Source organism: Notothenia coriiceps, unplaced genomic scaffold (assembly GCF_000735185.1).
Source record: "Notothenia coriiceps isolate Sejong01 unplaced genomic scaffold, NC01 NC01_scaffold00004483, whole genome shotgun sequence".
NCBI lineage: Eukaryota > Metazoa > Chordata > Actinopteri > Perciformes > Nototheniidae > Notothenia > Notothenia coriiceps.
The window spans coordinates 499,557-510,923 of NW_011337184.1; the positions used below are offsets into that span (position 1 = coordinate 499,557).

Consider the following 11,367-nt stretch of genomic DNA (forward strand, 5'->3'; position numbering starts at 1 on the left):
CAGCTTTCTTTTTCTTGGTGGGTATAGGCTCTTCTTCTGTCTCCTCACTGGCCCTTTTCCCCTTTGCAAAGAAACTTTCAAAAGACGTCTGTTTTTTACTCATCTTTCTAGCTTGTGAGTTTCTAGCTTGTGAGTTAGCGCGACCGTTAATATTTAATATTAGCGCTAACCGTTAATGTATCACGTGACCACAATATTGATATGTGTCAATCGCATAGGTCAAGCGGTGTCAAGAGTGGGTCACGTGAGTCATAGACGGATGTAACGGGGAGAATTCGGAGAATTTTTCAAAATAAAAGATTGTTCAGACTCGAATAATAAATAAAACGGAAATAATGAAAGTTATTTATTCTTTCTGTGCGGCCCGGTACTTAACGACCCACGGACCGGTACCGGTCCGGGGCCCGGGGGTTGGGGACCACTGNACAGCTGAAGCCTCAGGGCATATTTCAATTTAAAATGAGGCTTAAATAAAAAACTAGCAACAACAAACAAGTATCTTTTGTTTAAAAAGTGTAAACACATAGATTTTCGATAGAAGACTAAATAAAGTTGGGTATTAAAATGCATCAAAACATTTACTTGGCAAGGTAGTGCGACAGTTACTACAGTATAGGACAAACTGTAACTTCTCTTAATGTTATTTTACGGAAGATGCCTCAGGGCTTGTTAATGCCTCATCTAAATGGGTTCAGGGTTATCAAAAAGACACACATTGCCTGTGATTACCAGCCGTATACATTGGACAACAAATCAAAACTGATAAGACAATAAACGGACGGTTAAACACAACACAAAGCAGAGTGCAGTTAGTGCAGAGTGCAGTTACTGCGATTTAGTGCATTTCGGGGGTAAGTCAGTAAATTATTTTGAAGTAAGTCAAATCATGGATCACAGATGTTGTGCTCAACATGACTTCATGAATAGTGCACCACCACTTTAGTACCCATAAGACATCTGCCAGTGTGTGCTTTTTTACCGATGGTTTGCCATTTTAGGGCAGTATAGCTGTCAAATAAATCATAATAAAATGTAATGAAGTAGAAATACAAAAAGTAAGTAAATGGACTACAAAGCGTTTTACATACATGTCATTCACCCATTCATACAGAGCAGTGTACCTTACTCTAGGACCTAACATTCACACACTGTTGGCCATCGGGAGCAACTCAGGGTTAAGTATCTTGCCCAAGGATACATCGACATGTTGACTGCATGGGCTGGGATCGAACCCACAACCTTCTGGTTGAAAGACGACCGCACTCCCTCACAGCCACAGTCGCCCCAAGAAATATTAAATTACAAGAACCTAAAGATTGCACTTACTACAAGTTAATTATTCAACTACATGTCCAACGTTTTGTTCTGATATTATTATGGTATGTTGTAGTCACTGGATACGGTTTTAGTTGCTGCTGTTGAACAGGATGTGGGTCGCTGTTAAGAGTAATTATTTCCTCATGTTCAAATCATTTGTAGGGCCAATAACGCTAATACACAAAGGGTGCATGGAAACATCGATTGCGGAATACACGGTTATAAAAAAGATTGAATTAGTTTACTGTGTTAGTAAAACAAGTAACTCACCAGTAGCACCAGAGCACATTGACAATTACAAAATGAAACAATAGTTGTTCTTTGGTCGGGCTGCAGAATATCCCTATGTTCGTCACCAGGTATTCTGTAGAGTTGTTTCTGATTGATAATTGATTCCATCAATATATCAAATGTATTGACAAATGACCACTGCAAGTTTCCAAAGTCCAAAGTTTTTATTTCAAAGTTGTAATTTTGTGCAAGCTTTAAAAAAAGAAAAGTAGTTACATAATGTACATTGATATGAAAGGAAATGCTCACAATAGCTGCTACTTCATTGTGATTCAAACGAGTTATACCAAATGAGTCACTTACGCACAAATGACTGTTCATCATTAATTGTGCACAGAAACATAATGCTTATCAATTAGAAAAAATCCTCAAATCACAAATGAACAATACCTGATATTAGATGTTATGTTTCTCAGAGACATAATAAAGAACCTTTCTGTGAAGAAACTTTTTAATTAATCATCATTTTTATGTAGTACACACGACAAACCTCAAATAGAAAGGCAGCCCTTGTTATTCTGATGATGTGGAGAAACATGTTTTACTGGCTTGTCACATTTCCTTCCTTTCTGACCATATTGACATCACACAGTAAACGTGTTAGTCGCAGCACAGACACTCCAATGAATGCGATATTCACTCCTGACAGTGAGTGTTCAGTCAGTGGGAAGGCTGCGAATACATATCTTATTTAACTTGTAGAGGAGCTAACAAAATGAAAGAAAGGCACACTGGGACACGAGTATCATTTTTGCTGCTGCTTTTAATCTCATGGGAGTCGGATCGGTGGAAGCTTGTGTGTCAAATAGGGAGTCTGTCAAATCGGAGCCTCGGGCTGCCTCTCTGTAAACAACAACATCAAAGCATCCCCTCTCCGATTCTTCCCCAGCAGTTTATCATCCCCACCAAATGTCTGTCCTTTATCTCCGTCTGTCTCCCTCTCCGCCTGGTTCTCGCTCACTTTCCCAGCAGCTTCTCTCTCCTTCCTGACTGTCAGGCTTTTGGCAGCTCTGTTGTTGACGTCAGTCGTGCGGCAGCTGTTTGAGAGCTGCTTTTCCTCCGTACCTCCAACATGTTATCATGGCTCTCAACTAACCTCACCGCCCCAAACCCTCATGTTACAATACATGGTGCCTTTGCAGTTTCTCCTCCACCACACCTTCTCAGTGGGGTCGTATGGAGGAATGGATGGAGTAGAGGAGGAGATCATAGTCTGCCTGTGTAGAGTATGAGCAAACAGACCGACAGATGGACAGTCCCAGCGACGCACCGCAGAGATAAGAGGATTGGGCCTGCTTGCTGTTATTGGCTTTGCTGCAACTCGTAATGCAGTTAGCTCACTCTACACTCTGCTGAATGCTCTACATGAGGGGATGATGGGGGAGAAATGTGAGCATGACGTGGTTGGAGAAGAGAAATAAAGCTTGTCCTCAGCTCAACTAAATGGACGAAGTTCAATAACATCTCAAGTCCCTGAGTCAGGCTGCAGTCAGCAGGTACTTCTGTTCAGGCTTCTTCTTCTTCTTCTTCTTCTTCTTCTCCGGCATCGCTGTGAAAACTGGCATTGTGTCTTGGTGTGAAGGCACCTTGCAGGCCTTGTAGATGATCCCGAAGAGGATGAGGATGAGGACGCCCACCACAGCGTTGCAAGCGATGGCTATAATGGCCCACACAGAGAGGCCCGTCCTCGGATCGGGCTCCATGGCGGACGGGACTGTAGTCTCCAGACTCATGATCACATCTCAGGTGGATCAGAGGGCGGCAACCGGGGCCACTTTGGACCTCCACAACATGTACCTGAAAAGAAAGGAAATGGATCACATGAGTTGATTTAACCACCACGTGCACACAAGCCTTACACACACTCACACTTTGGCATACTTGGCCACAGTCTGTCACATGCACCATGCTGAGTGTACTATGAGGTCAGCTCTGTGAAGAGGACTTACTCCCTGACAAAGTGGCTTTACACCTGCAGTCGTACACACGGGACAGATATATCCAGTGTCTACAAATGGGTCTTATCTCAATATTACCTCAAGGGGCAAAGAGAGCATTACAACGTTTTTTTAATAAGGGAGCGTTTTCACATCATCTCTTGTAATGTGCACGGGAAAATGTCAGAGAGGTTCAGAGGAAACATAATTCTCGTGACTTTGTTTTGTATTATAATCTGCGGACGATAGAAAAGTATTAAAGGACAAAGAAGTGCCTCTGGGCTGCGGCGCTGTGTTGAGACATTATGTTTCCATCTTGTTTCCTATACAGGCAGAGAGCAGTGAAGTTATTACACTGATAAAGAAGGTGCCAGTACGCACTTTTTCTCGCTGAATTATTTCGAATGAGTTTCTGCAGTAATTTGTTTTCGGGAGGAACGTGTGGGAATGTAGTTTCTTCGGCAGATATGAAATGGGTCACTGAGGTGTGTGTGTGCGTGTGCGTGTGTGCGTGCGTGTGTGTGTGTGTGTGTGTGTGTGTGTGTGTGTGTGTGTGTGTGTGTGTGTGTGTGTGTGTGTAGCATCAGTGTGAATAATTTCCCTCTCAGAGTCTAACAGATAAACACTAAAGCTCATCTACTTGCTTCTAAACCCCTCTCCCTTAAAGCATTTCTATAATGAGACCATATGTCCTCCTCTCTCTTACTGAGGGCAACACTGCAACAGTCCAAGCTTGCTATNGATTTTTTTTTTTTGTCGACCAGTGGTCGTAGGTAGATAGTGGTCAAATACAAATTATTATCATAATTATATGGGTACGACCTTGAATGGTCCTTACTGGTCCACTGTAAACTTACTATGTACAAAATTTTATGACCATACTAATAAACTCTCTTTATCTCTTGTTTTTATATAATGGTTTTCTAAGTCACAACGTAAAGACACGCACTTCGTGAAGAACTTCGGTTTGACTTGCCACCTCAAGACTCGCCACACACTACCCCTTTTGGGCAACTCCCTACAGGTTCGAAAAAACATAAATATCGAGTATCATCTAGTCTCTCTGACCCTCTCCTCACTCACCTCGACCCACTACTCGTCAGTGAGACTTCTATTAGAGGCGAGCCAGCGCGACGCGGAGAGTCTTGAAGCTACCCACGGACCGGCGGGACAAGGCGACAGGTCAGGTATAACAGTTTGCGACCCGTCTCAAACCACTTGGATGGCCGTTCTTTTCAAGGCGGTGTGTTTGTTAACCCACTCTAGCGACATTCTAAACATATACTTCGAAAAAACGACGGTTTCGCGCGAATTTTCCTCCTCCTGTGACTTCATGTCCTGCGTACCTATGGCCTGTGACCCTCTTAATCCATCCGACCACATAGTTTACAACAAACACGACGATAGGAACTTCCTGTGACTTCATGGTTTGTCGTTTGTTGTTGATGAAAACAAATCAAGAAGAAAGTAATACAGGTGGTATTCATAATGTTTTATGTTACAATAATAACCTACACACACCCCTAAACTAACATGACTTTTTGTCGTCGTATATAAGGTGGCTGGTTTAGCTGGCTAAACCAGCTAAACCAGCCATCCTGGCCAGCTAAAGTGTCCAAGACCCCTCTAAACCAGCCAGGCTGGTCAACCAGCCTGGCCAACTAACTAACTAGCTAACTAGCTAAATTGGTCTAAGCTGTTTTTTTCAGCAGGGCAGGATGCTTTAGATACTTATAATAGGTTAATATGACTTCAAAAGACAAGGCTAGTTATCCAATGATCGTGCAGAATGATTCATTTCAAGCATAATTTTGTCATTATTTTTGTCTAACCCACAGGCAGAGCTGTTGTGCATTACAAACACATTTCCCCCTCCCCCGCATAGTAAACTTGAGAAAAGTTGCATGGATCTGAATAGCAGCTGCACAAACTTAAAACAAACGTGTTGCCTCCTCTTGTCCTGATTGGTATTCAGCGCAAAAGCGGGGTGTCCCTGGGGGGTTGTGTGTGTGTGTGTGTGTGTGTGTGTGTGTGTGTGTGTGTGTGTGTGTGTGTGTGTGTGTGTGTGTGTGTGTGTGTGTGTGTGTCACCATGACCCACATAGTTCAAGCAGGGACAAAGCATTCTTTTGAGGCTCCATTTTCACCCATAGCTTTAGAAAAAAAGTTTTCCAGGGGGACGGAGAGAGCAGCGGCTCATGTCAAAGTGTTTGGCTGGTTGGCTATTGGCAATGCTTCAAGAAGTACTGTGTTTTCATTCAATATGAATATAATGATGATGTGGTAGCTAAACTCAATTAAATGCATTGGAGAAATTGGCTCACATCGTGTGAATATATTAATTTATAACAGTCATTATAAAGACTTCAGCAGTTCATCCTCATTTTAACACCATGATTGGATGATTTCAGGAAAAAATTAATAAATGTTTAACCTTGTTATTTTATTGCATTTTGATGAATTACTCCACTCACATATTCATGAAGTGTTGCATCAGCATTACTGGAACAAAACAAAGTGCTAGTAAAAAATGTACAGGTTTATTTTTAAGTATCCACTTGAAATGTAGACAGGCAATATCCTTGCATACCTTCATTTTTCATCCAAATCAGACTGAATTAGTCAGGGAGCAGCACTTCTTGAAAGGCTGCATGGGAGAGTTATCACTGATCACAGGCTGATACTCCGGAGAAAGCTTCTTCAGAAGAGTGATTCATCATATCAGAGAAATGCACTCAGATAAAGCTCGAGAGGAACACAGACACACACTCTCTCTGTCTCTCCCTCTGCCTACACACACACACACACACACACACACACACACACACACACACACACACACACACACACACACACACACACACACACATTAATTATGACTTCCTCTTGCAGGATGTGTCATGTCTGAACACTGCCTCTCATGTCACTGAAGATGCTCACACACCTCCATTATACTGTCAAAAGTGATCAGGGTGTGTGTCTGCGTGAGAATGTTTCAAATGACAAAAAGAGTGGGATAAAAAAAAGGAAAAAAAAGAAACAAGAGGCAATTTAATTTCTCATCACAAAAGGAAAAGAAAATGACAGAAGTGTTAATCTCAACTTTGCCGTGGCCTTTTCTCATTTTCACTTTTATCACGAGGGAAGATAGACTCCCTATTGTGGTTTTCATAAAGCCCTCCTATTCAAAGGGCACACGGACATGCAGGTCAGTTTCAAGCTGGGATATTAGATTCATATTTCACATGAAGACATTTCATAACATTACGTCATTCCCTCATCCAATATGGAACGGGGCTTTTGACCTATCATTGATTGACCATGATGCTTGTTTCATATGAGTTATCGGTGTCTGTGTGTTGCTGTTTTTGGCAGTCAGAAACATTGGCCATTCTGCACAGTGTCCTGATTTGGGAAGCTGTCAGAACTAATTTCCTATCATGAGAGAATGAGGACACCTGCTGGATATTGGTTGACATTGTTTCCATGTATAGCTCGCCTCGTGGGAAGGCACAGTCAGTTAATGCGGCATTCATTATTCATCCGGATGTGAGTTTTTCAGATGTGAGAGTCTGCTAGATTTCATTGAACAGACACACGACCAATGCACTTTTCTTGAAATCATTTATTGACACTTCATCTTCTTTAGTTGCTCATCATGACCTGAAAACACAAACGTTCAGTCATTAGGTTGAAACCATGAGGAGCATTCACCGAGGGCCAAGTGGAGGCACTTACCTCGTCGATCCAGTCGTTGAAAGCGGAGACTCTGGTGAACACGGTGGGTTTCTTCACAAAGTTGCAGCCAAGACCAGAGACGAAGCTGGCGATGCCGTGGACCTCCCAGGTGCCCTCGCTGTTCTGACAGTTCAGAGGACCACCGGAGTCGCCCTGGAAACACAGTGAGAGAGCAGGAGAGCTCATGTTTTATTCATTTGGTGGAGCTGCTGGGAGACTTGCGGGGCCCAACTGTGAGAATCACAATCATTGTTTCACCAAGTGTCATCGACGGGTCACAAGGAATATTTTCCGGTGTAGGCAGAAGAGCTTCCCCCCTGATTCCTTGTATAATTGTATTTAAACCCACTTTTTGCCTTCAAACTCAACTGAAATAATTACAGAACAGCAAGTAGGGTCAAAACGCTGGACAATGTATTTTACTTAATTAAACCTAGCAATACTACATTTTAGAGATATATTAAAGTAAAAGTCCTTCATTGAAAATATGAATTTAGTGTTGGCATAAAAAGAGAAATCCAAAATTGGGATCAATAAAGTACTGTTTACCTTATTTTATTACCAAAAGTGAAAGTAGTGAAATACTAGATTATGATTATTGATGCGTTGATGTATTAATCACAGCTAGAGCACACTTTAATTACTCTGTAACTGCTGCTGGAAAGCTTAACGTATGTAACATAATGTTTAACAATAGTTTATATATTTTTTTCATTTGAATAATGTAATGATGTAAAATACATGTAGTGGAGAAACAAAGTAGAGAATTGGCTTCTAAAATAGGAGATGAAGTAGCATCAAATTAAAATGCTCTGTTAATGTGCAAGGACCTCAACGTTGTACTTTAGTACAGTACTTGAGTTAGTACTCTGTTAAGCTTAAAGATAATCTTAGTCACACAACATTTGAGCCAGGGGAAATCATTCCTTGACACCCACTCACTCACTCACTCACTCACTCACTCACTCACTCACTCACTCACTCACTCACTCACTCACTCACTCACTCACTCACTCACTCACACACACACTTACGTTGCATCCACCGACGACTCCATCCCCTCCGGCACACACCATGGACCTCCTGATGGCGACGCCCCACCAGTCGGACTGCGTGCAGGTCTCATGGTCGGCCACAGGCATCAAAGCCTGCTGCAGCTTATCAGCAATGGAGCCTCCGGCTGGAACACACAGGCAGAGTCTATTACCATCTTCCACACACACCAAATCTGCTCTACAGCATTTCCCCAAGCGCCAAGTTCACAGACCGACCAAATATATCAATTTAGGTGTAATCCCCCCCTGAAAGAATACAGCTATAATCTCATGCATAGGCTTTACATCCTATCTATTCCATGGGAAACCACCATCTCCTACACAGCTGGGTATTTACACAAACATCACATATAAAACCCTAAAGGACAGTTACATGAAGACATTTCAAATATGCTAAGCTGAAATAAAATGTTCAATTACACATTGACACATAAACAGCCAGGCTTGGGTACGTGAAACAGGATTTATGTAATAATCTTAAAGTTAAATTAAGAAGATGGACTCATTACAATACGTTTTAAAGCAAAGAAGGGTATATCACGAAGCACAGGCTTGAGTGAAACTAGCAAATCTACAGTCCCTGTAGTTCAAAGAATGTTTCCACTGGGTGGGAAATGGGCTATTATTTTGTGTTAAAAGGAGAAAAGAGAAACATTACTGTTCACTGCAAGCTGTGCCTTCCAGCTGTTAATATTCTGTCAATATCCAAGGAGTCAACAACTCATTTGAAGAAACATTTACAGGTAAATGCTTTGTAAATGCAATGTTGTAGTCCAGTGCTTAAAATAGTTAAGCATACGGAATGAATTTGTTCATTCATTTAATTCTTTTTTCAAAATCCATTGGGGCGACAACTGATTTGTTAAATAAAAATACGGTGTGTAGACATAAACATGGATTCATCCCAAGTGTGGACATTTGTAACAGCAGCAGTGTTAAAAGTCATTGCACATGAATTATTACAAAAGTACAAATAGAATCAAACGAATAGCCGAATGAAAATGCACAAATGAGAAAATAAAGCATCAGAAAGACAACAAATAAATATGCAGGATGCAGCTGCCACCATGCTTTATGTATAATATGTATTTTCTCTTGTAGTATTGTCTGTATAAGCATTGTATTTGCTATGGAGGACATCTTACTGCTTACATTTTGTTTTAAGGGAACTAGTAATTGTAACTGCATATATTTTTTAAGTGACCTTCCCAACCCAGATGATATGAAGATATTCCAGAGATGCTAAGCTAAATGTCTGAAAAGCAAACAGCCTTCAGTAAATAGTGCCTTACTGGACAGCCTGCCCCAGCCGGTGATGTAGCAGGAGGAAAGGTTAGACAGCAGAGTCTCCGCTGCAGGGATACAGGCCAGCTGCACATGGTCGCTCAAAGTCACAGACTCCGACAGCTTGATCAGGGCAATATCATTTCTGCAAGGACCCCATAACAAAAAAAAGAGAAAGTGACTAAAAACGCTGATTGAGCATTTCAATCTGTATTTGCCATATAGTATTAGTAGTATAGTATCTGCTATGTATACAAAGAAATCTCAATCTTACGGCATCTATCTAATGTTTCTAAAGACAAAATCCAGCTGCATATTTGACTATGAATAATACACATGGTTTAAGAGGTCAACTGATATTCATGTTTCGAGACACCTTTATTGGCTGTGCCAGAATGTGAGCTCTATGAAGATGGAGACCTTGTGTCAAAGGTACGCGTTGGACCGAAGTGAACGAATGGACTTTGAGTGTCGGCCCATTCTATCACCTCGACACAGTACAGATGAGATTATGATGAACTGCATGTCGCGGCACGCTTTCTCTTTGTGCTGTGTTTTAGTGCTTGTCTTACCCGATGGCCACTAGGACCGGGTTCCACTGCCTGTGGACGATGATCTTGTCGGTCAGGATGGCCTTGGAGCCGGCCTCCAGCTCCACCAGGTTGTGTTTGCCGACGTGGACTCTGTATTTCAGCCTCTCGCTTTGGGAGGGAAGGGAGAACAGATTGTTTAGGTCCTTGCTAACCCAACCGGAAGATTTAATGCACAGTTGAACGATGTAATGAGCTCTAATTGGTGATTAGCTATGGCTGCAAGATGAGGAACAGTATTTTAATTGGGCAGTGTCCAGATGACCTTGACTGTATTTTCTTTTGAGGATGACATTTGAGTTTGACACTTCTGGACCTTGCCTGATTCTCTTTTCTCGTAGGGTGCAGATTTAGGCGAGTAGTGTGGTGCAGAATATCTGTGAGAATGTGACTTGTAGTAGTGGGCATTGGTGGATGTGTGTGTGTGTTCCTCATGCTCGTACTTGATGCAGTGAGCAGCAGTCATGACCCAGTTTGCAGCAATCAGAGATCCTCCACAAGTGTGCCTCCACGCACCGTTCCTCTCGTACTGCAGAGAGATCTGGAGACAAATAAGGACATGGTAAGGGATGCAGCAGGTTGTGAATCTAGGGAGGGGTTTTTGCTAAATTAATTCAAAACCATTTAATTTAGAGTTTTCAATAGCCACTGGATTTGGTAACTAATTAGCAGACCCATAAGGTTTGCCAGCTAATATGAAAACATAGACAGATGTGTTTATATTAGCATACCTGCCAGGGCCAGCTGTGGGGCTTGGCGTCGACTCCATTGACCACACGGGAAGTCAGGGGCTCGATGGCGGGGGTGCCGCACCCAAGGACTGGAGAGGGAAGATACATGAGACATAAGATAGAGTGTTTATGAGGTTAGAGAACAATACATGTTGTATTCTTATGCTGCATCATTTGTCTTTTCAAGTGCACAATGCTAGCTCACTGTGTGGTAATATGCAGGCAGGCACACTCTCTCATACAAACTTGCAAACTGGAGAAACAATTACACACAGAATTAGGGGGTGCCAGATGTTCTTACCGCTAGCAATGAGCACTGAGGCCAGCACAATGGGGATCATGTTGATTGATGCTTCTGCTGAGGCACAGCGGGACACACACTCTTTTAAACTTTCCACCACGGGCAACACCCGCTCTGAATGCGG

At 42.2% G+C, this 11,367-nt stretch overlaps 1 protein-coding gene across 1 annotated transcript; it reads right to left on the minus strand.

The window, feature by feature from the left end:
- Positions 1-7,175: 7,175 nt before the first annotated feature.
- ela3l (elastase 3 like) lies at positions 7,176-11,327 on the minus strand. The gene is made up of 8 exons (XM_010767518.1): positions 11,244-11,327; positions 10,943-11,031; positions 10,655-10,752; positions 10,194-10,322; positions 9,630-9,766; positions 8,317-8,462; positions 7,283-7,435; positions 7,176-7,207 (listed from the first exon to the last, which is right to left on the minus strand). The coding sequence occupies exons 1-8, from the start codon at positions 11,281-11,283 to the stop codon at positions 7,190-7,192; spliced, it is 810 nt and encodes a 269-aa protein (XP_010765820.1). The 5' UTR covers positions 11,284-11,327; the 3' UTR covers positions 7,176-7,189.
- Positions 11,328-11,367: the final 40 nt, after the last annotated feature.